Genomic DNA, 25,402 nt, shown 5'->3' with positions numbered 1-25,402 from the left:
CCTTACTCTGCAAGAGACTGAATCTGCAGACGACAGAGGTTGTCTACCAATTTGCTGCACTGAATCTACTTACATGTCTACAGAAGCAGTTGGGAGGGTGAATTTTATAAGGCAAAATATGTATTTGTGCTCCAGTATTGTTTAAAAAAAATATTTGGCAAATATGCTACAACAACACATCTTGTATCAACACATACTGATACAGGAAATAAATGAGCTACTATGGATGTGTAATGGTTGTATGAAAATATAGGGGGACTTCAATCTAATATAGTATTTTGTGCCATCTCTCACGTGTATACGTGCTGAACTCTACTTGTTTGCTCCTCTTGAAGGAGGGAGCAAGTCATTTATCTTTCATCAGTTAGCAGAGGGTGTGAGAATAGCTATTAAACTTTGAAGATGTTCTTGAATGGCTCTGTGTATGAAAGAGCAGGATGGGAATTTTAGGAGGAGAGATCAGGAGCCAGCGGTGAGTGTCTGTTAGGATTAAGGTGGGCCACGGGAAGCAGACGTGACTGCGTGATGGTGCTTGGGAACAACTCCACATTGTGGGAGGAAAATCAGAAGATAATCACTCTTTCCCTACCTATCAGTCTGATAAGGCCCTTGCAGCTCATGAAGAAAGCAAAAGAAGTCTTTTTGCTGTGAGCCAGACAAGGCTATAGGTTTAAACAAGCTCCTGGATCAGCCTGCGCTGGGTGTCTGCCAACTTATGTCCCCATGTCAGACGATGGAGAGCCAAATGAGCAGAGACGGCAAAGAAAAGACTACTGATTCTATGGCTCTGCTTCCTCCAGCCATGAAATGCTTCTCATCTCCTTCCTGAAGAGCCAGACCAGCTCCTAAAATGGGGTGTTTGCAAAATCTAGCTCAGGTTCCCCCTCCCTGATGTTTCTAGGCAAGCTAAGCAGTAATTTAACATTTAGGGTATTTACTGAAAGTAGAGAAAAGATGAACTTATTCACTGATCTTTTCAGCCTGCCTTCCGTTCCCCTCCTCAGTGTAGTAGTTTCCTTTAGAAAATAAAATCACATGTACAAAACATCTTCTCCTGCACTGTGCACTTTTTCCTTAATAGCCATGCTGCAGATTACAACTCTGAGGGAGATGCGGTATCATCTGCGAGGCAGAGGGTAGCAATCAGCCTTGGCTTACCTGGCATCCGTCACGCCTCGGACTAAGACTCTCAGAGCCGGGGAGAGTCAGCTCCCGAAGAGCCCTAAGTGCACTCGCAGGGGCTCGAGTGCTCTCTGGGCCTTTCCAGGCGAAGGAGGAAGTAGCTGCTTATTTTCTCCTCCGGACTTTTCTCTGTGGTCATGGGCAAAAGGAAAGTACAACCTTTTAAAATGCCTCATGATATCCATGCGGGGCCTGCTTTTACTGTAACCTGGAATTTATCATCTGCTGCTTCTTTTTTTATTCTTCGGAGGAAGCCTTCTGCTAAATGCGCGTGGGTGGGTAGGAAGGTGTTGTCTAGCTGTTTCTGCTTTTACCTGAAAATTAGTGAGTTACCCTTCAGACGCAACTTTCCAATGCAAAGATGTGAATGTTGAGATTTTTGTTAATGACCTGACACCTCTGGTGAGCTGCCTTCTTCACCCTGGGGTGCTCACCTCCCGTTTTGGGGCAGGAAGAACACTTGAAGCTGATGAAAGGCTAAAAAGGTCCCTCTGGGCCAGCTTAAAGGCTTCTCGGTCTGCTGTATGGAAGGATTTACTTTTGGGCTTTTGAAAAATGCCTCATTAGCAGTTGATGACTGAGCAAGGCAGATCTTGCTGTGAAAACCTACAGCTGCCCCTTGCCAGGAGCTCAGGGTGGCTCTTCTCAGTTGTCCCTTTCATTTCGTGCCTCCAAGCGCTTTCCCTTGCGGCTGGCCTGCAGTGGGCTCTCTGAGTCTCCGCAGGCGGCCGCTCACTCACGTCGTTACAGCAGGTGCGTACCATGCTGGCTGTGTCTGCATGCTTTGCTATATGCTCCAGGTTTTAAGTGTCTTCCCAAGATGTGTTTTTAACAATCCCTCTCGTTCCTGCTGTTCTTCCTTCCCAACACTGCTGCATTTACCACTTGCCCTTTCTCACTTACTACAGCCACGTTCCTTTGGGCACACCTGCCTTTACCCTGCGTTGACTGATCCTATGGCAAAACAGCAACTCTGGTGTAAAGATTGGAGCAGGTGTGCAAGTATTTCAGGAACCTTTGCAATTACCTTTGGATTTGCTCCCTTTTTCCTCTCACTGCCTACTGTGATATGACATTTTCTCTTTCTAGGCAGTGTGTGACTGTACTAGATGTTGGCATAAAGTGCAGCTTTCCTCTCATTTCTTCTGCAGCACCTTGATGTATCCATTGGAACCAGCTCAGCAATGTCTAAGCAAACTTTGCTTTTCAGTTAAAGTCCCTGTTATTATTGCTGCCTTTCATTCTGTGTCTTTTATTTAGCTGGCTGCTTTCCCTGTCTTAGAAACAATGAGTAAGTGTTTTTGTGGGTGCTTTGCTGTGCCCCAAACAGGCAGTAGTCAGCGGAGAGAGAGAAGCTGTGTTGCCACTTGCTCTGCGTGCTCCCCGGCACTCCCGCTTGCAGCACTCCCTGGTGCAGCAGCACCTCCGTTGCCAGCTACGCTACCTGCCATCTTCTCCTCTGGGAGTCTTTGTGAGGCTGCTATGTTTAGTCCTGCACTGATGTTACCTGGGCTGCCTCCAAGAACAACACAGAACTGCTTCCTTTATTCCCTAAAACTGACACAGAGAATGAAAATTACAGCAGGATTATTTTTAGTTCTGTAAAACTGCAGCTGAAGCAGCATTGCTAGAGTCTTCCTGGCCAGAATTTGCTGTTCTGAATTTTCCCTGAGGTGTGTAGTAGATGGTAGTTTAGAGAGCAGCTATGTGCCACTTCCTGACACTCATGTTGCAGTTCTGGATTGGACCATCAGTGCAAACGAATCTGAAGTCCAGGGTTACCTTCCGCTGGATGTTCATCATGAAGCCACTCAGCTACGGAACAGGAAGAAAAGAGCAGATCAGAACTGAGATGCGCTTGCAGAGCTGGGTGTGTGCATGCAGCTCCCGAAGAGCAGAGCTGCTGCAGTTTGAGACCAAGGTGGATGTGGCAGGGCTGGGGACAGCTTGTGACTGCGATAGCAGGAAGAGCTGCAGCTCCTGCCTGAACTGGGCTGTGTGTCACAGCGGTGGGGACCGGAGGGGAAGCTTCCTGACTGTTTTGTGTTCAGTAGTTCTGTAAACAGCATGATACACCTGGGCATTTTTAAGATGCAGGATGTCCTATATGGTATAACTCGTACCTTCAGGGTGTTTGTATCTGCCCTTCTAGAAGTGCTTCTTTGCGGTTTTCTGTTCTTTGCTCCATTGTGCAACATATTTTGTCAAATAGCTTTGGATCCCTACTGATGCTGGCCTTGTGTGCACATCTAACTCACACATGAAACTGTCAGTTCAGTTTTCCAGTTGAGCAGCATTGCTCATATATCTACCTACATCTGGGAAAAACTGCAACAGCAGGGTTATTTCTTGGCCCAGCAGTTCATCATTCACCTACTGCCCAGAACCTGGAAATGAACAGCATGGTGTTCCTTAAGACACAGCTATGGCACAGTATTAAAACATAAAAGGCAAACAAGAACTTTTATTGACCGGTACCATGATGTCTGTTGTAGCCCTCACATGGCCATCTTCCAGCTTTTTCTTGTTGATTCACTTGCAGTGATCCGGTACCCAAAATACCTCTCAGCAGTCTCTGTGATTTGAAAGGAAGGTAACTGCTTGTGTTCTAGTGCCAGAAATGCAAGTGTTTACCCTACTTTCTTGATGTCAGCAACTTGGCAGTGTTGTCCAGATGGTACTCTCTTGAGATGCTTCCTTTCAGCCTGCTGCCTCTTCCCTGGACGATGAGGGAGCAGTGGTTTGGATGGCATATGCTTCCTTCAAGTACAAATGCCTCCCCTGTATATTCTCACAATTCAGCACTTCCTCTTGTAAAGGGAGGAGCTGATGTTGGAGTCATGTCTCCGCCTAAACTGATTCGTGGCCTGGCACATAAATCTGGGAGCTTCCATGTCAGAGTAGCCACTGAGGTGGACTTCATAACCAACATGCAGCCCCAGCAGCTGTGGGAATCAGACATATCTTGCTTAGATTTGCAGATATTCTACTACCCAGCTGTATTGCTTTTAGTAAAAACCATTACGTATCTTTAAATTTCCCACATAACTGTCTGTAACAGAGTCCCAGCTCAGGACTTGATGGGCAAAGCTCACAGTAAATAAATCTGATTCTGAATAAAATGGGGTGGATGTGGAGATATCGCAGTTTTCTTCCTTGTAGCCAGGTGGTCTCTCCCTCTGGAGTGGCTGCCTGTTTGGAAATCTTACTCATCTACTTTGGCTAATCACCTCCTGGTCTTTACAAGTTGATAGCAGTTCAAGCCTGCGTAACCTCTGGGAGCTGAGCGACTTCCTTTGTATTGTCCCCAGTCTCTGCAGATCAGAGTCCAGTTTTGCAGAAATGATTTGGTATTCTACTTTGATAGACTGTTTATCTGGCACAGTCAGAACTGTTTTGTTTACCTGATGTTATCTAGGTGCTCTAATTACAGCCAGCAGTCTAAAGTTCACAGAAGGGAAGACAATTTCAGGGAAATCACAAGTTTGACTGGTCCTGATGCGTGAGCTATTCACAATACAGTGTGCATCCAGTCACCAGGAACAAACCCAAAAAGAAAAGCACTAAACAGTTTTGTTTTTCTGGCTCTCTAGGATGAGATGACCTCAAGTTTGGGCCTTACCACAAAGAACGCCCTCACGATCCTGAGAGACCAGTTGTCAGCACTGCTGGAGAGTCATCAGAAGGAACGGAAAAAAGTGACTTCCTGGAAGGTGAGACACCAAATAGCACAAAGTTGGGCACTCAGTCCCCCATTCTCAAAGTAAAGCTGAGGATTGACTGAAGGTTGGCTGCATTCCCTTCCAGACTGCTGCTGCAGAGCTTCCAGCTATAGAACTGCTAATGTCCTTGGGACCAAAGCAAGGAATTGCCCAAGGACGTACTTCTCTCAGCTCTGCTCTTCTGGAGGCTGGAGCTGTACAGGAGCCTAGCTTTAATTCTGAGGGACCTAAGGGCTTCAACAGGCTGCAACTACATTTGTGCTACACTTGTGCTATCAAGTGGTCTTGACAGCAGAAAGCCCTTAAGCCACTCATGGCAGTGTGCATTGGGGGTCTATATCAGGTGGAGAGAAAGAGCTGTGGGGCTCGACACAGTCTCCGCTTGCCCCACCATATCTGACTGACTTGTGAATACAAAGTGGTATTGTTTATTCACAATAATTAAATGTTAAAAATCTTCCTCTCTGGGTCAGTGAAAATAGGGCAGTCTGGCACAGAAGTGTTTTTATTCTTCCAGGGAAGAGTAAAGCAGAGAGTGTTCACCCAGACTCCCCAGCTGAGGAACCATTAGCACTCGGATAACTGATCTGAGAAGCTCTGTATCATTTTGAGAGGTTTTGCAAAGTTGTGTTAGCTGCTGCCCTCACCCTTTTGCACTCAGCTTTTTTTAAGACCTGTCTCTGTATTTCATGAATGTTGATTCTCTGCTGCTCTCCTGTTGTAGGAGGTGTGGCAAAGCAGTTTTCTGTACCATGGTAACCGTTGCTCCTGTTTCCACTGGCCTGGTGCATCTCTGATGCTTCTGGCAGTGCTGTTGCTGCTGTGCTGCTATGGAAGCCAGCCACAGGGGAGGTAAGCAAAATATCCTTTGCTGGTTGACTGAAACAAGGTGGTAGTTTTATATCCTCTCAGCACTGTGTGTGGCTGACTTATCGGTGTTGTCCCTCATTCTGTCTAGACATTAGCGTGTTCACACTGATACTCTGTCCCTATCAGTCCCTCTTACAAAACTTCAGCAAACTTAATGCTGCTTCCAAATGGACCCATGGAGTGTTCTAGGGAGAGAGTAAGATTTTCTTCTTTTTCTTTCTTCTGTCCCTAGATCTTACAAAATTGTAAGGTATTAGAATAGTCAGGAAGGATTTTGATACTGAATTGGAGAAGTTTGTGGTTCATAGGAAAAGGAACTGTGCTGTCACATGAGCCATAGCTTGCCTTGGTTGTATTTTGTAAGGGTATTTTTGAATTGAGACAGGTTCTTTGCAACTTCTCTTGTGGCATTATTCTAAAGAAGAAGCATGATTGTAGCTCCCCTGCTATTCTTTTTTAGACATAAGTCTGTGGGATATAAGAATAAACAACTGAGCGGGTATGCATTTATCTCTGTGGGTGGCTGGCAGTGTATTCTGCTCATTTATTCAAACCTCATGTGCTTTCTGGTTTCTTTTCTTCTGTGCAAAGCCAAGGCGCTGAGATAGTTAATGCACTGGCACTCTTCCTTCTTCTCCTTTTGGATCTCTTCATGATTGGGCGTCAAGAGAGGCTGAAGTGCAGAGAGGTGGAGAGGAGACTTCAGACAATCATTGATAAGATAAATGGTGAGGTCTTATTCATTTGTCTCTCATTTGCATTTTGAGTTCCTCCTCCATTGGATTTTTCTCCCAACCTGATCACATATGTTACTGAGTTTACTAGTCTTGCCCTATGTTACACAGAAACAGGCTGTGAGAATTGTGCTCTACTCATGCCTGTCCTTCAGAATAGTCATTTTGAGCTGTCATGTGGCCATGTGCTTCCAATCTGTATGTTATCAGGTAGGCGTCTGTTATGTCTGTGCTTTGGAGTAATTCGAATCCTGAGTATCTTACAAAAATATCTGCCTTCCAGAAGATGATGAGAGAAGAATACGTGGGGTTGTATCACAACATAGAACAGACGGAAATAAATTGCTGTACTTGAGCATCTTCTCAGCAGGGGCCTGTGAACCTGAGGAGGCAGTTCATTTCAGTGTGGCAGTTTTAAGGACAGCCTTTAGCCTTTCCATTGTACAAGTATGTATTTAAGGTTATAAAATGACTATGTTTAGTTGTTTATACAGGGTGGAGAAAAAGTTGAAAAGCCATGAAGGAGAAATGGAGAAATTGGAGAAGATCATGGGAATGGACTGATGTTAGGACTGGAGGGCTCATAGCCACTGTAGGATGTAGTGTGACTGGCCCCTCCAGAACTGTTATCACTTAATTCTTTCATACTGTGTGCTTTCAGATACGCTTGGCAAAGAGGTGAAATGGCCAGACTCCATGTACCCTGACCTTCACATGCCTTATGCCCCATCTTGGTCCCTTCATTGGGCCTACAGGGATGGTCATCTTGTCAATCTGCCTGTGAGCCTGTTAGTAGAAGGAGATGTCATTGCTTTGAGGCCAGGACAGGAGTCATTTGCTTCTCTGAGAGGGATTAAGGTAACTCACTTGTCTTTTTTCCCTGGCCTGTGACAATAAAAGATATATTTCCTGGAATTTTCCTAATATTTCTAATTTCCAATGTACAGCTTATTGGTGTAACTAATTTCTTCTGATCTTGAAAATGGTTTGAAACTCCAGTTCAGTCAAGCAAAGTGCTTTATTAGACTGATCGTGTCTCCTCTATGACCCCCCAAACCCAACGTACCAGAGCCACTAATGTGGTACCAAAGCATCATGTTTCCATCTCCTCCAGGTCAAGGTGGAAGTATAATGTGCTGCTGATCATAACTGGAGTAAATCTATCCAGTAGGATGATATGACATATAAAACCCCAACTTTATCCTGTTTTTTATGTGGAGAAATAAAAGTTTTTCTGCTTTGACCTTCTCCTTACTTCTGATATATTATAAAAGAAGGTAGTATAAAATACCTGGAGAAGAAGTGGATTTACAGCTCCGTTACAAGATCTGTGGAAAGACGATAGACTTTGCTGCATGAGGAAGATTGGCAAAATTTTAAAGCTTGAAATTTACCACTGTTCTTTATTGTAACTTTCACTCCAAATGCCAATTTTCATGAAATAGCCAAATGTGCTTTGTCACTGCTCAAGGCTTACAAACATTTCGTTTTGTCTCATGTTTGAAGCAGCAGTTTAGCTAATGAATATTGGGGAGCTGAGAGAGTGAACTGTGACAAATGCGTGTTGTGTCACTTGCAGTGGGGGGGATCCTGCTGGACTAAACCACCAGTCCCTCGCAGCAGGGTTCCACTGAGGCCCGAACCGTGCAGCCTTTGGGCCTCTGACTTTTATTCTAGGATGATGAGCACATTGTTCTGGAGCCAGGAGATCTTTTTCCACCTTTTTCACCTCCACCTTCCCCAAGAGGAGAAGTGAAGAAGGGACCTCAGAATCCTCAGCTGTATCGTCTCTTCCGTGTCTTGAAGACCCCAATAATTGATAATGTCAGGTGAGTTAAATACTGTGCACAACACCTGCACAGCTTGTCTTGGTCCTTGCTGCTGCTTTGTGTCAGAAAAAAAAAAGATTTTACCAGTCCAGGACACGGGTTTTCGATATCTCTATTATCGAGGAAGACTAGAACTGTCTTCATTTGCCCTCCATAGCTGGTAGGTCAGGCTGATACACCAAGATATGCTCAGTAGTTCTGTTTAGCTCATTACCTTCTACCTAAATTTGAATGATGGCAGGGAGGTCACAGGTTTCATGTGCTTGATTGCTAGAAATATGTGTGACCCCAGGTGAGATTGTTTTAAATCTATGTCAAACATTGAGACTGAGGACAAAGATTAATTCACAGTTCTCCAGTCAGGGGCATCATCTGTAACTCAAGGGCCAGGACTGTGGCTCTGTAGAGAAAAATAATCTGGAATGATAGCGTTTCCCTTTTGAAAATGCTGCTGCTCTAAGGAGTGGGTCTTGTTGGGAAATGCTAATTCTGGTAGCAAACAAACAAGGAATGAGCTGTGGAGGCACTGTTATACAATCACTGTATCCATTTCAGCAGGAATGGAAAATGCATTTATGGAAAACAAGAGGAGGATATTCTCTTTCTTAAAACTATTGACTCTTCAGCTGTTCATAGTTAGGACAGTAAATGACCTCCACAGAGGATAATGGGCTTCTGATTGGAGTATGTGAATCAGTGACATGACACCCTTTTGTCAGCTGGAGATGTGGATATCTGAATGTCCTCTCAGAATACCAGCACACGCTGAGGGATGGAGCCCTCCTATAAGTGGGAGAAGACACCTGGGAAGTGTGATCAACGGTACTGCAAATTTACCATTGCAAGTGCAAAGCTGTTATTACAGAACTTGGCTGCTCTTTTGGAGGTTCCCCCTCATAGCATAGGGTGAACATCATATTTAATCAGGTCTGCTAAGAGGATTACGTAGGAGGAAAGTGCAGGGTTAGGATCTTGTTGACTGCTGACATCCCTAGTTGTTTTTCATTTTTCAGATGGTGTCTGGAAATGGCTTTGTCACGTCCTGTGACAGCCTTGGATAATGAGAGATTCACTGTACAGTCAGTAATGCTGAAGTATGCTGTCCCCATTGTACTGGTAGGTTTCATTTCAAGCATCTGTTGTTGAGTATAGCTATGTTTTGTCAATAAAGGTGAAGAATTTGCAGCCATCAACGAGAAATTGTAGTCAGGTACTAACTCATGCAACTGACTCTGTACATTGGCTAGTTCAGTGGAGCGAAGATGCTGAGCCATCACCATCTAGCAGTGAAAGTGGAGGGAAGCACTGCAGCAGCAAAACAACTGTATCTTCTAAACTTTCCCAGGCCTGGGAAAGTTTCAAGGGAGTGAAAAATCTTTCTCTACAAGCACTGGTAGTTTGCTGACAGCGTCCCTTCTGTTTGAATGGCAGGCTGGCTTCTTGATCACCAATGCTGTGCGCTTCATTTTCCAAGCTCCTGGAATTGCTTCTTGGCAGTACACTCTTCTTCAGTTACAGGTAAAGGAGTGCTTTGAGCTCCACTACGCTTCTCCTCCCCAGAGCACCACTGTGGCTAGTTCCCTCCGTCAGCAACTTGCTCCATCCTACGGGAGCATCCTATGCATGTCATTCCTTGTGCATGCTGGGTCCAGGTGTCCTGGAGCAGGACATTTCCACCTCTGCCATTCCACCTAGGCAGTCCTTGAAGTTGGTTGCTCTACATGTATATAAATTATATATATGTATATTTTGCTTTTAAACTTTCAGAGTTTCTGCCAAATTCAGCAGGAAAAGCATCAACAAGTTAGTGTGATTTGTTCACGTCCTTCATTACAATCCCCTAAGGGTGTGTGTGTGTCTCCCCTTCGGTGCCTCTCCATGTTTTCAGTGTTTTGCAAGCTGTCTCCTTCCTTTCTGCTGTTGCCTTTTACCCATCCGCTCACTGTGGTGGAAAAGAGGTCATGTGACAGGACTGACTCCCTGTTGTCTCTGTGCTTGCTGGTGATCGGGAATGGTTTTTCAGGTGAATGGTGTCCTGCCCATCCTTCCGCTGCTCTTTCCTGTCCTGTGGATTCTTGCTACGGCCTTTGGAGAAGCCAGAGTCTTGGCCCAGATGAGCAAGGCCTCATCCACCTCACTGGTAGGTATCTGTCCACATCAAGCTGTTGCAGAGGGAAGGGGCGGGGGATGTGAAGGGGTCTGTGAAGTGAGCACAATGAATTCATCAGGTGAATCCACATAATCATAAAAGCTTGTTGAATTTTTGGGTATCCCACCTAGTCCCTCTTCCTGGAGCACAGCGTGGCTTATTCTTGGTCAGATGTTTCAGTTTTTCAGTTTAGCTACAAATGTCCCAAAGGTAATAGGAAGCTCCAGTGGTTCAGTAAGTTTGTTCAAGGCAGGTGCTTATCAGCTAAATGTAATCTGTTAGAGGGCTCTGCATGGAGGTAATTTCCATGCAGTGGCTATAACTAGGGAGCATTTAGCCACTGAGAAGGAATGGGTTACATGAGATCCTCTTCAGTCTTCTGTTATGACCTGTGGGCTGAGCAGCCTTTTCCTGAGTTCTGGGGCTTGGCTTGCAGGCATGGCCTTTGCCACGAGTCAGGGAGTAAGAGGAATTTCTGATGGCTTTGCTGGTTTGAGGGGTGGAGGTTGGAAATCTGATAGGTGTGTGATCCCAAAGTGACTCCACAGGCAGGTGTCAGAAGTCTCTTGTTCTCTCCCAGTGCAGAGGAGAGGTGCACCATGATATGTATGTCTTCTCTGCTGATTTCTATTATGCCTGTGCTTAGACACAATTTCTCTCTTCTTTTTGTCCTTCCTTGACCTTTGTGGCCCTGGGTCTATGTTTTCTTTTCTTTTCCCTGTAGGTTACACATAACTTTCCCTGAGTTACCAGTGTCCTGGGAGGGAGGACAAATGTTACCTCCCTCAGTGACATCTCTTTGCCCCTTCACCTTCTCTTTTCAGTCGTTTCTCCTCTTTGCCTTCCCACCTATTCTCAGCTTCACTTGATTTCTGTCCTTGAAACCTTCCTCTTTCTCCTCACACCTTGCTCTTTGGCAGGGAAAAAACAGAACCCTGGCTTTCCTGCTTCGTCGTTCTCAACATCTCCATTTGCCTTGTCACGCACACTTGCACCTCCCTTTTGTTCTTGCCTATCTTGTCCTTTCTCTCCACATATGTCCAGGCAACTCACCCTGTCCAGCCAGCTCATTCTGTGTGACATCTCATACATGATCCTTCCTCCTTGTCCCTGCAGAACAACCGTTGTGATGTGCCTTGGTCTTTCTCCCTCTGACTAGGGCAGTCTTCTCTTGGCCTCTCTATTTCACACCTTCCTTCCCTCTACTCCGTTCCAAATGTAGCAGGTAAGACCCTCTTCCTCTGCAATCACTTGGCCTGTGTGACTCTCCTGTCCACCTTCTGCCCCCTCCCATCATGTTCAAGCTGTTTGATTTCCAGATTTTTAAGGCCATAGGAGACCCTTGTGGCTGATTAGTCAGACATCCTGCATGACACAAACCAGTGGCCCCCAAAGGAGCCCGTGCCTCAAGTGCCATTACTATGCCTGGAATACGGCAGCATTCCTTCTAGAGAGGAATTTGATGTTTGTTTGAAAATGTTCAGTACTGCCTTCGAAAGGTTGTTTCAGTAATTATTTACCTTCGCTGTTAAAAATGTACACTCTATTTTAGTGTGAGTTTTAATAGTACCTGATTTCCAACCTTGGATCTTTTTACATCCTTTGTCCTAGATTTAAGAGCACCTCAGTCAAATTTCTGGTGTGTGGGTAGCTACTCACATTCCCATGTACAGTCTCTTCGATAAAGTAAACAGTTTAAGCACCTTGACTCACTATAAGCATATTTTCCAACCCTCTAATCTTTCTCTTGGCTTTTCTCTGAGCTTTCTGCAGTGTTTCAGGATCACCGCAGAATTATGAGTCTCCAAAAAAGACAAAATATTCCAGCAACAGTGTGCTTGTGCTGAATTTCAGAGTAATTTGGACTCTCTACTCCATGTTCCCCTATTAATGCAACAAAGGATCACATAGATCTTTTAGCCATTGTTTTAAATGACCTGCTTTGTTCAGCTGACTGTCTACAGTGGTCTCCAAGACCTCGCCAGAGTTACTGCTTGCTAAGATAGAGCCCTCATCCTGTAAACCCAACCTTCATCTTTGCTCCTACATAGGCAACCTTATGTTTGGACCCGGTGGTATGCATGGTTTTTGCTTGTTTACCTAGCAATCCATATTGTTCTGTAGCAGTGATCTGTTCTCTTTATTATTTGACACTGCCCCGCTTCTTTATATAGTTTACAGTCTGTATCAATAATGATTTTGTTTTCTGCTTGAGCTAGCAGGACATCAAAAATGATTCCTCAGTTTCTATTCCATTTGCAGATAGCACAATTTCTAATCTATTTAATATGGGCCCTATTGCTCTTGTATTACTCTGGTTTTTGTTAGGGAACTAATTAGAGCATTTTGTACCAAGTCAAAGTACCAAGTATTCGACATCAAAACCATTACTTTTATCAGTCTGAGTTGTAATTTTGTCAAAAATGGTATCACAATAGTTTGACAAGATTTATTACTAATATACTTATATTGTTTGGCGCTGGTTATGTTATTCTACTTCTGTTCTTTTAATTGAGTCTCATATCAGCTGCTCTGTTATTCTGTCTGAAATCTAAGTCTGTCTGGGGTCCTGTAGTAAATTGGTTTGTTCTCCTTATCCTTTTTAGGCGTTGGCACAACATTAACTTTCTTCCAGTGCACTGGGACTTAACCCGTGCTTCAAGCCTTGTTCAAAATCAGTAATAACAGTCAGAAAGTTGTCTAGACCTGCTGATTTAAAAATATTTAGTTTCAGTAGCTAGTGTTAGAATGGAAAATATTTCATAGTTATCATATGGTATATCACTGAGTATGGAATAGCAATATTTATTTAACATGTCTGCCTTGCCTGCAATACCGTTTATAATTTCACTATCTTCATCAAGCAGTGGACTGGTATTAATTAGCTACTAGTATACTTTTTCTTATTTTTATGTTAATTTTTATTTCTATTTTCACTTCCACTCAAAACCAGACTTTTTTGTTTTTACTATGGAATAGTAGCTTTTAAAAAATTTAATAACATTTTGTTAAAAAGTTCCCAATTATCCTTCACAGTTTGCTGTTTAAATTATTTCTATCAGATTTGTCTTGACTTCTTTCAGTTTTGTTAAACCAAACCTATTTAAAGTGCCATAGCGGTGCATTATTATTTGGGGTATTGTTTTGTTTTGTACAGATGTAATTGCCACGTTCACTTATCCTAAGAAACTGCTTAAATTTAAACTGATTCTCAAAATTGCACCTACTATGGAAGTCCTTTGTGCTGGATGCAGTTTTTGAGTTAGTAAATTTCTCACTGCAATTCCAAGAGCCCTGGGTAGTGCCCTGCTGTAAATCACTTCTTTTTGTTTCCTATTCATAGCCCATTCACATCACCTCATTCCTCTGTATCTGTTGTGTTCCAGATACCCACTTTTCCAACCCTTCTCTTCAAGCTCTCTTTTTTTAACAGACACACATATCTTAAATCCAGATCAGTCAATACCGGCTCTTTCTGTCTTAAAATAACCATTTGGAAAGAGCCTCCTCCTGGTCTAATAGCTATTATTTTCTCTCTAGACATTTAGGTGAGGATCGTGCCTTCATTCTGTGATGTACAGCATCAAGCACTTTGCTTGTGCTTCACAAATAGATAATGACATAGTCCTTTGCTTTGATGGATTATGCTGGTCTGTCCCAGCACAGCAGTTCCCACAGAGCAGGACTCATGCTTTCTTCTCTCTGGAAAGCACAATATTTAGGGAGGGATGTTCCTCATGTCACACTTCTGAGCACAATTATAGTAACTGGTCTCTTCTCTTGCTGCAGCTTGCTAAGTTTTCAGAGGACACTCTCAGCAGCTACACAGAGATGGTATCTTCTCAGGTACTATTATTATGCATTGTTTTCTTCCATCTTCACTGCAGAACGTCATGATATCCTTTTCCTTTCTCTCTGATCTCCTGCTTGTTCCTAAACCCTTTTGCTTGTGGCAGTTGTCCATTGTCACTTATTTGCTGCTTTAATTTGCTATGCATGCAGGTTGCATGTCTTTCTCCTACACCTTCCCATGTAAAAGCTGCTCTACTGACCAGAGATTGAGGTAACTTTGATACTGAGTCCAGCTTTACTCTTCTGAATATTGCAAATGGTTTGAAGTCAGCCTTTCCTGTCCTGAAGAACGTGCCTCTCAAGTTCAGCTGTTCGGAGCTGTTGCAGGAATGAAGTAACATTTTGTGATGTGTGTCAGAAAGTAGTGAAGTATTTTGCTTGTGCCAGAAAAACCACCTTTGTCAAGCCGAAACTAAAGAACAGAGGGTATGGGGGCAGCACCAAGATCAAATGTGAAGAGGGGAGCATGGGATGTTCAAGAGAAAAGTTTGATCCTGTTTCATAGGCTCCTTAATGAGCTGAAGCATATGACAAGTCCTTCCGAAACTGGAGCAAATAAACATGCAAAGGAAGTGGTGTTCTGAGGGCAGAACTGCATCTGGCCACTGTAAACTACATTGTCCAGATTGAACTGTTGGGTAGAGGAAAGACACCTTTCTGTCTAACCTGACATTAAGATTCCCATTTCCATAAGGAGGCAGATAGATTCCAGGGGTGATTAAAAATCCCTAGATATTATAAGAATCAATTCATGTCCCCTTGCTCCTAGCCACACAGAGGAGCGCACATGGATGCACATGCACATACATTTGTGCTTTCTTTGCTGGATATTTTGCTGTCTTCCTGTGCCCGTTCATCATTTAGCTGAGCTGTTTTTCAGGTGTTAAATGGGAGTGATTTGAGCTGACCTTCCTGGCTGAAAAGATGTGCTTCTTTCCTCTGTACTTAAGCAACATTTTTGCTTGCAAGAAACTGTCTGGTTTAAACAAGAACATTTGTCTTCTGGTTGTAGCTCATGACTGTTCTGCATTTGAGCATTTCACTATATCAGCCCTTAGCAACTAAGGAGCTAGATATAATGAGCTTTGGAGGAAGTGCTCTATGGTGATAGCATTCCAGAATGGCAGCTGAAAAACAGTAAAATAACACAATAATGCAGACCTGGTTTTGCTGGCTTTAGGAGTGCACAGAGAAAAACACATAGCTCTGGTGCTTTGATTGATTCCTGCTCTCCAGACTCTCTGTGAAACATTTTCATGTGGAAGTTGAAGAGTGCCACCATGATTTTCTAATTTTGCAAAATTTCCCCTTCTTTCAGATTTTTACCGCATTGATTATAATTAAATTGTAATGATGCAGTAGTTAGGACACCCTGGCTTTATTTCCAACATTGACACTGCCTCAGTAAGTAACATTGGGCAAATCACTTCATCACAGTGACTCAATTTACCCAATTTGCAGCATGGTGATCATAAGCTTAGGGCAAGGCCTCAAACCCTTTTGTCCAAGAAGATGAGAGTTCTGTTAGGAAAAAATACCGAGAGGTAACAACTGATTCACCGCAAATGAAATCCCTTCAGAATTCCCTCCTGCATTTCCAGAAAGATAAAGATGGCTTCAGCAGATTCTCAGTTCAGCAATTAGACAGTCTATTAGTATCCTTTTGAGAGGGGAAGAAATGCCTTTCCCTTGAGAAAATCAACACCCTACCAGTTAAGGGGTTCTCACAGAGACAGACCTTTATCTTGCAGTGTATCACTGTGTTGAACCCGAAAGCGAGTAATTCCATACTCCATTCCTTCCTTCTCTTCCCTCATCTTTCTTCAATGAGTCTTTATTTGTCTAATATTCTCTGCTTTCCTTGGCAGGAAATGATACGCTGTATCTGGAGCCACTTCCTGTGTGTTTTAAAAGGCAAATCCCCAACTCTGAGCTTCACCTCCAGCTTGCTCCATAGTTTGGGATCCGTCACTGTGAGTATTGCTGGGTTGTCAGAAGGAGGAGCCCTGCATGAATGCTTCATTTGCTTCGTTCAGGTTGTCTTTCCCTAGACACAGACTTTTAGTGATCAATTCACCATGCTGGGAGTAGAGACCTCTCAGGCACTTCTCTTTATAGAAGAGCTTACAACTGTCTTCTCTTGTCCAAGCAGCATTTTTAAAGACAAAAACAATGGTTAGAGATACTCTGTGGCATCTAACAGGAAGTCTGTATTTTCCAGCTTTGGTTTTGGTTCCACAACCCCCTTGACTCCCGTTTGAGTACCAGCTGGTTCTGGTCTTGATAAGGTATTAGCTGGTGAAACAGGTTCAGCAGTTCCTTCCTTCCCATGGCTTTAATGCCTGATCTTACAATAGCTTGAGATAAAACTGGTATTAAACAAGCCATCAATCCTGCTAGAGCAGGGAACTCTCCATTTCTTGGAGAGACATTAGGTGCAGTTTCTTCACACAGAAAGTTGGTGGAGAAGGGACTTGTCTATCCTCCCTTGTGTTTGTTAAACTTTTCAGTATTTGCAACGATGCATAAACACTGAAATATGTTTTCACTGAGATTTTGCTTTCTCGTGGGTGTTGTGGCGTGTTCTAGGTGCTCTGCTGTGTAGACAAGCAGGGGATTCTTTCCTGGCCAAACCCCAGCCCAGAGACTGTTCTGTTCTTCAGTGGGAAGGTGGAACCACCTCATGATAGCCATGAAGACCTGACTGATGAGCTCTCTACACGGTCTTTCTGCCACCCAGAGATGGAAGAAGAGGTGAGAGATGTGTAATCTATAACATAGTAACATAGTTTGGCTGACATACTCAGTACAGCCTTATCAGGTTCCTGAATTTGGTTCCTGAACTGTGGGGTTTGTGGTTGCATAGAGAAGGTGGCTTTCCTTGTAGAGGAGTCCTGTGGCCATAATTCTTTACTTGAAAGATTAAGAAGCAGTGAGGAGCAGATCCTCTTCTACAGAAGTCCCAAGGCAGTGTCTCCTCTTCCCTTTCTCTCTGTCCCCAGTTCAGTACATTTTGCATGTGAATCAGCTGTGGTTCATGTTCAACCACTGAATCTCCACCGTTCATTTAACTGGTCTCTTGCAGCCCCATGAAAGAGATGCTTTGCTCTCTGGCCCCCTGGCAGACACAGTCCATGTCACCAATGAGCAAGAGAGAAACAACTGGTCTAGTGACCCTTCAAAGGCTCCCGATGCCCATGCCCACCGAAAGCCAAACAGCAGAAGCAAGCATCCCTCTGGGTCCAATGTGAGTTTTAGCAAGGACACGGAGGGTGGAGAGGAGGAACATACTCAGGTAAGCCATACAGAAGGGGCACAGTTAGTCTCTTGTAGGGCTATAAGACAGAATTATACCTGTGGAGTCTCCCCTTTTAATTGGAAATTTAATGGGAATGCCCTGTGGGATTGTAGGCTCAGGAAGACAATCTGTATTCACTGTAACCAACTAGAAATTTCCTACCTGTTGGACCAGGCTGGTGGTGACAGTGAGGTGTTGGCCTGTGAGGCTGAAGACTTTGTGTGTGACTACCACCTCGAGATGCTTAGCCTGTCCCAGGACCAGCAGAACCCCTCCTGCATTCAGTTTGATGATTCCAACTGGCAGATGCACTTGAATTCCCTCAAGCCTCTGGGCCTGAATGTGCTGCTCAATCTCTGCAATGCCAGTGTGACGGAGCGTCTGTGCCGCTTCTCTGACCACCTCTGCAACATTGCCCTGCAGGAGACTCACAATGCTGTGCTGCCTGTTCATGTGCCCTGGGGCCTCTGTGAGCTTGCCAGGCTAATAGGTAAGGAGAAACAGGAGGAGTGGACTCAGAGAAATCAGAGCTGTCAGCAGAGGGATGGCTGAATCCTTCGAGAGCGTAAGAAGTATTTCCCCAGACCCAATTGCTGAGAAGGCAGAATTACAGAACTGACTCATTTGTTTTTGGGCTGCCAAAAGAGTATATGAAAGAGGTTGCTTTTGGCAAGTTCAGATATTGTAGATGCTATCAAAAGCACAAATTTCATCAGGGATACTTCCAGCCAGCCCTGGCTAGGCTTGGTATTCTTCTGACTTGAGTCTGCCAATTTTATCAGTAGACAAAGAACAGCTGCTGATGGACAGATAGCTGACCCGTCTTTACAGTAATGCTTTATCAGGAGATTGGGTATAGATGATAGGAGGCACCTCAGTTCATTTTACAGATGAGAAAACTGAGGCATAGAGGAAGTAAGAGGTCAGAGGCAACACTAGGATTAAAATTTGAAAGCTCTTGAACTCTGTTCTGTGCCTGTTCTTCAGTTTCACAATTCCTCTCTTCAATGAACCAGAAGAATAAAAGCTGTCATTACTAATAACATCTAGTCATTCTGAATGCTTTTTGTCATAGATACTGAACCATCTTGGTGTAAAAGCACAATGAGAACAGCTCACCCATCTTTTGCTAGGGAGATGTCAGAATGAGAGCAAGCAAAGTAGGGGATGTGGAAGAAGGAGGCAGGACTTATCTTTTGCTTTGGTTACAGCCTCATTTTTCTCCTCTTCATGTTCATATTTAAGGTTTCATGCCGGGTGCCAAAGACCTTTTCAAGCAGGAGAACTATTTGGCCTTATATCGCTTGCCAAGTGATGAGGTGGTTAAGGAGACGATCCTGGGGAAGCTTTCATCGATCACCAAGAGGAGACCACCTCTGAGTCACATGATTAACTTGTTTGTGAAGGACACCACTACCAGTAAGGCTGCCTCTTCTTCAGGCATCGAGCTCAGGAGGGAAGGATTTTTTTCCATGGGTAGCTGAGGAAATGCCAGACTGGAACAGTCCAGGGTCCCTATGGGTGATAGCAGTGTTCTGCCTGTGGACAATACAGATATGCTCAACAAACCTTAGTGGTCAGCACTGTGGGCATACGGAGGGAGCAGTTCTTCCCAGCTCTGACTCAATCCCAGGATCAGAAATAATCTTTGCCAATTGCCCTAGATAGTTCACAGTAAACCTGTTTGACTATGCTACCGTTTCTGTGACCAAGTGGCAGAGTACAGCAAGGTAATTCTTTAATTTGGTTTTGAATAGACTTCATTATGGTAGAGAAACTGATACTGCGCATGGTTGAATATTGCCCAGGGTTTTAGCTAGTGTTGCCCATCCATCTGATAACCAAGATAATCAATCACTATATTGGTAGTCTAAGCTAATACATCACACCACAAATACAACACCTGAGGCCATGCTGACTTCTCCATTCCTTCTATTCCTTTCTATTCTAATAGGAATGGCTAGGATGGAAGGGATGTGCAGATGGGCATGGTGAGGTCTTAAAGCACCTCAGCAAGATTTGACAGCTTACCCCTCAGAGCTCTTAGTCTCTTAGTAATAAATTAAGACTGATCTTGGGTCTCTGGAGTTGACATATGTTCTATATTGAATCTGAAATACGGTTAATATGTTGGCCAGAGATTTGCTAAATAAACTGTCCCCTCTTGCCCAGTTCTTCTTAAACTTGTGCCTTAATCTGGGAAGGAGCTTCTTCGTTTGTCCTGATTGCTTCTGTCTTGCCTTTTGGGCAAGAATTTTTCCAATGCTGAGATTCTCAGTGTAGAGAAAACCTTTTAACATTGCCTCATTTCAACTCCTTATCCTCATTTTTAAACGGTTTAGTTCAGGGGCTGGAGCCCAGACGAGTACGTGTGTGACCTGGATTATGCTGTCTAGAGTAAATTGTAAGAGGAATTTTACCAGTGAGGTTAGTTAACCATTGGAATACCTTTCACATAATGATGCGGTAGCGTTTTATCACTTGAAGTTTTCTAAAATTCATGCAGACAGAAATAATGGATTATGCAGAGATTATTGTGTGAAATCAAATGGCTGTTTTTATATAGAAGAGTCAGACCAGATGATTGTAACTAACCTCTCTTGATTTAATACCTGTGAATAAATCTTTGAACCCACCCACTCCCATGATGTGCTGAAGTCAAAGGGAGATTAGTAATAAATTCTACAGCTGTAGCAGAAATAGGTGGTAACTTATCTGTATGTTCCATGGTTTAGTCCATTGAAATACGTGCTTGGCCATCTGTCAGTGTTCCCCCATCCATAATAATCACATGGAAATAGAAACTCATCGGTGTCTTCAGTGGAGTAAGATGACTTGATATTCTCTGTCCTCCCTTGCTGTAGCTGCACAGCTCAGTTCTTTCTAATGAGTCCCAGCAGTTGTGAATGGATGGACATCCTCCCTGTCTTGTTCATTAGTTCCCTCCCTTGTGCCAGAGAAATCCTGGCCTTCTGGATTCTGATTTAGGAGGGGGAGAGGCTGAGCTCACTTTGCCAGCAATGACAGATGAATGAGCTCCCTCCAATTTGTAGCATTTGCTGTCACTGTCATTTACCCCTTGCAGGGACTGTGGTGTGGGATGCTGTTGACATTGAATGAGAATCGTATGGGAAATGGATTGCAGTTGCTTTCAGGCATGAATGTATGTATGTGTTTACACCTAGTCATCTGCAAGGTCTTGTTCTGTGTCCAGGGCATAGGCTTTGCATGAATCAGTGAACATCTCTTGTTCCTTCTTTCCCAGCAAGAACTATCTGACCATAGGAGCAAGGTGGAAAGCAAGGTGTTTATATAATAAAATTAACCAGAGCCCCAGACAAGTACTCCTTTGTGTCCCTGAAACAAGCTCCTTCTTTCACACACTGCTCCTATTGGTTCTGGAGGTTTGTTATGCTGATAAACTTGGCGTGTGATGTCTATTTATAGAAGAAAGCCGAGAGCTGCTGTGTTTTGGAAAATCCTCCAGTGTTCCTGAAGGTCCCTGCCTGATTTATGCTAGTGGGTATTCTTGGCTCTTGATTTCACCAGCTAGTGTGAGCATTTGCAGTCAGCAACAGTGCCTGTAAGAAGCCTTTGGGCTCATTTTTCTTGGCAGTGATGTTTTTTTCATTAGATCAGCTTTGAAGCTGTTGGGGGCAAAGTCACAGAGCAGCTGGAGGAGGGAACCTAGACAGTGAAGTCTACGTGCGTGCAATGTTAATGTAGCAGCACAAATAAAAGGCAACAGGAAATGTGGAGGGGAGGCAGCTCTGCATCCTTTATCTTGTGTCCTGTGCCTGGCTTCTGCATCAGGCAAGTATCATCACACACTTTTGGGAGACCCTTTGTAACAGCCCAGCCTACAAGAGGGAATTAGAAGTTGTGAGTCTGTATTAAAGAGTAAAGTAACGGAAGTAAAAATAGAACAAGCTGTGGAGTCCATTGATTTTCAGTTCTTCCGCTGGTCAAGACGTGAGTTATTCTTTTACAGTCTGTTATTTTGAACTTTTGACCCATCCTGATTTAATTGGTTCTCGGGACCCTTTGTGAAACAGGCTGCTGTCTAATGGATCACACTGTTAAATTATCCTCTGCTACGTAAATGGAAGGTATTCAAGAGCAGTTGTTACCCTTTAGGTCCACTCCCAGACTAAAATCGAATGCACTTTCCTGTGTATGCAGACTTTGATTCCTATAGGCTCATCACTGGTGCTTATTTCCTCATGAGAATAAGCACACAAGAATATCTTCGTTTTTGTTGTACTGGATACAGGAACAAGCTTTGCCCCCACCTTCTGTAGCAGGGGGACTTTTACACAGCGTAAGGGAAGGATAGGACCTGACTACCTGGCTAAGCTTGTTTCAACTCATGGCTGGGCAAATAGCAGCTGAACACGTCTCATCGTCTTGAATAATTTCTTGACAGGGACTGAAAATCCTAACAGAGGAAAGGGGATATCTGGAGTGGATCAAGGCAGTTTGTGGGAACACTGTTTTAACAGATAAAGGAGCAGTTGGTATGAAATCCTTTGCCTGGGAGCCTGTAGGTGTGGTGCTGACTCATTCTCTCACACTTCAGGCACTGAGCAGATGTTTTCTCATGGGACAGCCGACATCATCCTCGAGGCCTGCACAGACTTTTGGGATGGCACTGATATCTACCCCCTCTCTGGCTCTGACAGGTAGGCAGCTTTGGCATTTGGTGCGTTCAGAAGTTGCTGCTAAACTGCAGAAGGAACCAGGTCACTCTATTAAAATTCCCTTTACTGATGCTTGCTAAGCTATTTAACAGAAGCTTGACGTATGTTATGAACATGAGCAGTCTCTGCTGATAATCCGTTGTGAAAAGCATAGCGGTGTAAAGGATTAGATAGCTACAAGCAACCTGTTGGGCTGTAACAGTAAAGCATTTCCTACTGTATCTGTTAGCATATCAACCCCTCATAAATGGAACCTGACTGTACCATATAGGAAAACCATGAATTTTAGTCAGGTCATATGTTGATGGAAAGGAGTTTTGTGTGTTCAGGAAATGCCTTATCTTACATAAAATGCAAAGTGATCAAGTCTACCTGCTGTTGATAGCTTCAAACCAATCCACCATACCACATATTGCATCCTTTTAGTCCTGCAGTGACATCTGACAGTGTCTGTTGCATCTTCATCTATAGGCTGAATTTATGTTCCTGCTAGCTGAGCAGACCAGTAATATTTGGCTTCACTGAACAGCAGCACATTGTTCTACTAAATGTGCTTATCCTCAGGTGTGACATAACTCCAACTGGTGCCTTTTGGAATATTTATCATCTTAGGAGACAATGAAAAATCCCATGTTCAGTCTAATGTTACCTTTGTGAGTTCAATGTAGAGAAGGGACTTTACACTGTTCCAGGGACTGAATATTGACTAACTGGAGACTTCAAATACAGTACCTGGAACCCAGACTATGCAGGGAGGTGGAAGAATAGTCTGTTATTTTAAGTATCTCTGCTATAGATACTACTGTCAGTGTTGTCAGTTCCTTCCTTGGTGTTTATCTTCATACAGATAAATTTTTTCTCTGATGAATTAAGCCTCTACTGTCATGCAGTGAACTTCCTTAGAGTCATCTGGCAGCCATATAGAGCATATTATATTAATAAGCATATTCAAAAAGTACTGCATTCATATTCATGAATCTGTCTAATGAGCAACCAGAAATGTTCAGCACTACCCCTGCTGGAATATGTGTTTTTGTTGCCCTGCAGTGCCTGCAGCTTTGAGGGTGCAGAAACAATAAGGAAAGATTTTTTCAGAGTCTCTTACTGCTGCCCATGGAATATATTTTTCCAAATATTCAGTTGGTGATTTCTACATTCAACTGCAGTGTACATTGTCAGAAATGCAACACATTTCTCTAGCTTTGTCTGATTTTTGTCTCTTCTACACAGGAAGAAGGTTTTAGATTTCTACCAGCGGGCCTGCCTCTCAGGATATTGTTCTGCCTTTGCGTACAAGCCAATGCATTGTGCCTTGTCCTCCCAGCTCAATGGCAAGTGCATAGAACTGGTGCAGGTCCCTGGACAAAGTGCTATCTTCACATGCTGTGATCTGCCTGGGACTACCCCCATCAAACAGAGCAGTCGGAGGAATAGCTGGAGCTCGGATGGTATGTGTCTCCTCTGGTGCCTGAAATGAGGTCTGCTGCTAGGCCAGGTGCTCGCTTTCTGATCGGTCTAGAGCTGTGACAACGTTGTTACTCAGAGCAGCAGATGGAAATGGAGAACTAAGCTTTTCTGAAGTAGATGCAGTTCCAGAGGAAATAATGATTTAGCAGCTGGCAAGTATGTTTCTAGTTAAGTTGTTGAAACTTGCAGAGAAATACTGCTACTTGTGGGAAGTCTGTTCTTTAAAGCAGGCGAGTGAGATTCAAGACTTCTAGGTATTTTGATGATTGGCTTGCTGTTTGTCTAATTTTATGGAAATAGCGTATGTTGGGTTTTTCGAAGGAGTTAAATGCCTGATGGTATGTGACTGCTTTTCTTTGATGGATTTTGTTGCTGGGCTGAAGGGTCTGATTCCAAGCAGAACTCAAATTGTACAACATCTCCTCCAGAACAGCAATGGAAACTGAGCAATAGGCACATACCATTACATAACTCCAGGAGGCTCCTTTGAAAAACCAGCCTTGACCTCTCTCTGCCTTGGTTTCCCATTCTGTAAAGTGAGAGTAACATGCTTTCAGACATCTGGGAGGCAGTTATGACTGAGTGTTTTCAAAACACTTCTCAGTCTTACCTGCAGAGAGCTTTGTAACTGTGTGAAATATTTTGTTATATTGTTCCTCATGCTGCATCCAATTCCCATTCACCACAGGCTGATCTGGTGATGGTGAAAGAACCCTGTCAGCCAGTCTTTGGCAGACTCTTTGGGAATCTGTGAACAGTGTCACTGGAGGGAACATGTTCCAGTTCCTTTGCATCAGCTCCTTGTAGTCCGATGCCTGTCTGCCCCAGCCAGACTTCCCATGTTGTTTAAGCACAGTATGATGTGTTTAAAATGCATATGTGAACATTATGCAGCATATATCCTTTACCTTTCTGCCCTGGTTTCTTGTGACTGACTCCTGTCTTCTGTTTTGTCTTTTACCTTTTCATGCTCCCTGTTTCACACGTGTATTCTTGGTCGCATATGTGGGGATGTTCTGAAACTGCTTCTGGGATTGGGTATGCTGGGACAAATGGATGTCTCATCATCTTTCCGTGTGTGTGTGTATCTGCATGTTTTTGTGTATCTGGAAACTGTGTCCCTGTGGTGTTATTTTGGTGGTCTCTGTCACCATGTGTGCTGCTGTCTGCATGCACATATGGCCACCTGTGTCTCAATGTGATTGCGTGTTGTTTGCATGCCTGAAGAAGGGATTGGGGAAGTGATGGAGAAAGAAGATTGTATCCAAGCTCTGAGCGGACAGATCTTCATGGGAATGGTCTCATCTCAGTATCAGGCCCGTCTTGACATTGTCCGCCTCATTGATGGATTGGTCAATGCCTGCATTCGTTTTGTCTACTTCTCCTTGGAAGATGAGCTCAAAAGCAAGGTAAGCTGCCTTTGCTGAACTCCCTGAACTTGCATGTCCCCTGCATGTCTGACTGAAGAGTTTAGCTCCAGTGCAATCTAAGGTTAATCTGATTCAGATAGCTAATGGGTCCGGAAGGTACCTAGGCTCCAATATGGCATTGGTCTGCAAAGCTCTGGCCTGGACAGCTACACTAAAATCTTATGTCTGC

The 25,402-nt window shown here is 43.8% G+C and overlaps 1 protein-coding gene across 4 annotated transcripts in view; it reads left to right on the top strand.

Annotated features, from left to right (window-relative positions):
* TMEM94 (transmembrane protein 94) overlaps positions 1–25,402 on the top strand; it is a 54,384-nt gene that overhangs the window by 16,799 nt on the left and 12,183 nt on the right. For 2 of the 4 annotated variants that reach the window (XM_064522595.1, XM_064522598.1), the window contains exons 3-19: positions 4,776–4,895; positions 5,629–5,756; positions 6,366–6,502; positions 7,170–7,366; positions 8,186–8,337; positions 9,351–9,453; positions 9,769–9,855; positions 10,361–10,477; positions 14,276–14,332; positions 16,207–16,311; positions 16,928–17,092; positions 17,424–17,633; positions 17,811–18,126; positions 18,882–19,055; positions 22,216–22,318; positions 23,567–23,784; positions 25,031–25,212. In XM_064522595.1, the coding sequence (XP_064378665.1) occupies positions 4,776–4,895; positions 5,629–5,756; positions 6,366–6,502; positions 7,170–7,366; positions 8,186–8,337; positions 9,351–9,453; positions 9,769–9,855; positions 10,361–10,477; positions 14,276–14,332; positions 16,207–16,311; positions 16,928–17,092; positions 17,424–17,633; positions 17,811–18,126; positions 18,882–19,055; positions 22,216–22,318; positions 23,567–23,784; positions 25,031–25,212 (2,571 nt within the window). The remainder of the gene's footprint in view (positions 1–4,775; positions 4,896–5,628; positions 5,757–6,365; positions 6,503–7,169; positions 7,367–8,185; positions 8,338–9,350; positions 9,454–9,768; positions 9,856–10,360; positions 10,478–14,275; positions 14,333–16,206; positions 16,312–16,927; positions 17,093–17,423; positions 17,634–17,810; positions 18,127–18,881; positions 19,056–22,215; positions 22,319–23,566; positions 23,785–25,030; positions 25,213–25,402) is intronic. The other 2 variants (XM_064522596.1, XM_064522597.1) reach the window with 2 other exon arrangements.

Source organism: Dromaius novaehollandiae, chromosome 18, assembly GCF_036370855.1.
Source record: "Dromaius novaehollandiae isolate bDroNov1 chromosome 18, bDroNov1.hap1, whole genome shotgun sequence".
Lineage (NCBI taxonomy): Eukaryota > Metazoa > Chordata > Aves > Casuariiformes > Dromaiidae > Dromaius > Dromaius novaehollandiae.
Note: the sequence above shows the minus strand (reverse complement) of the source record. Positions and strands in the feature narration are given on the sequence as shown.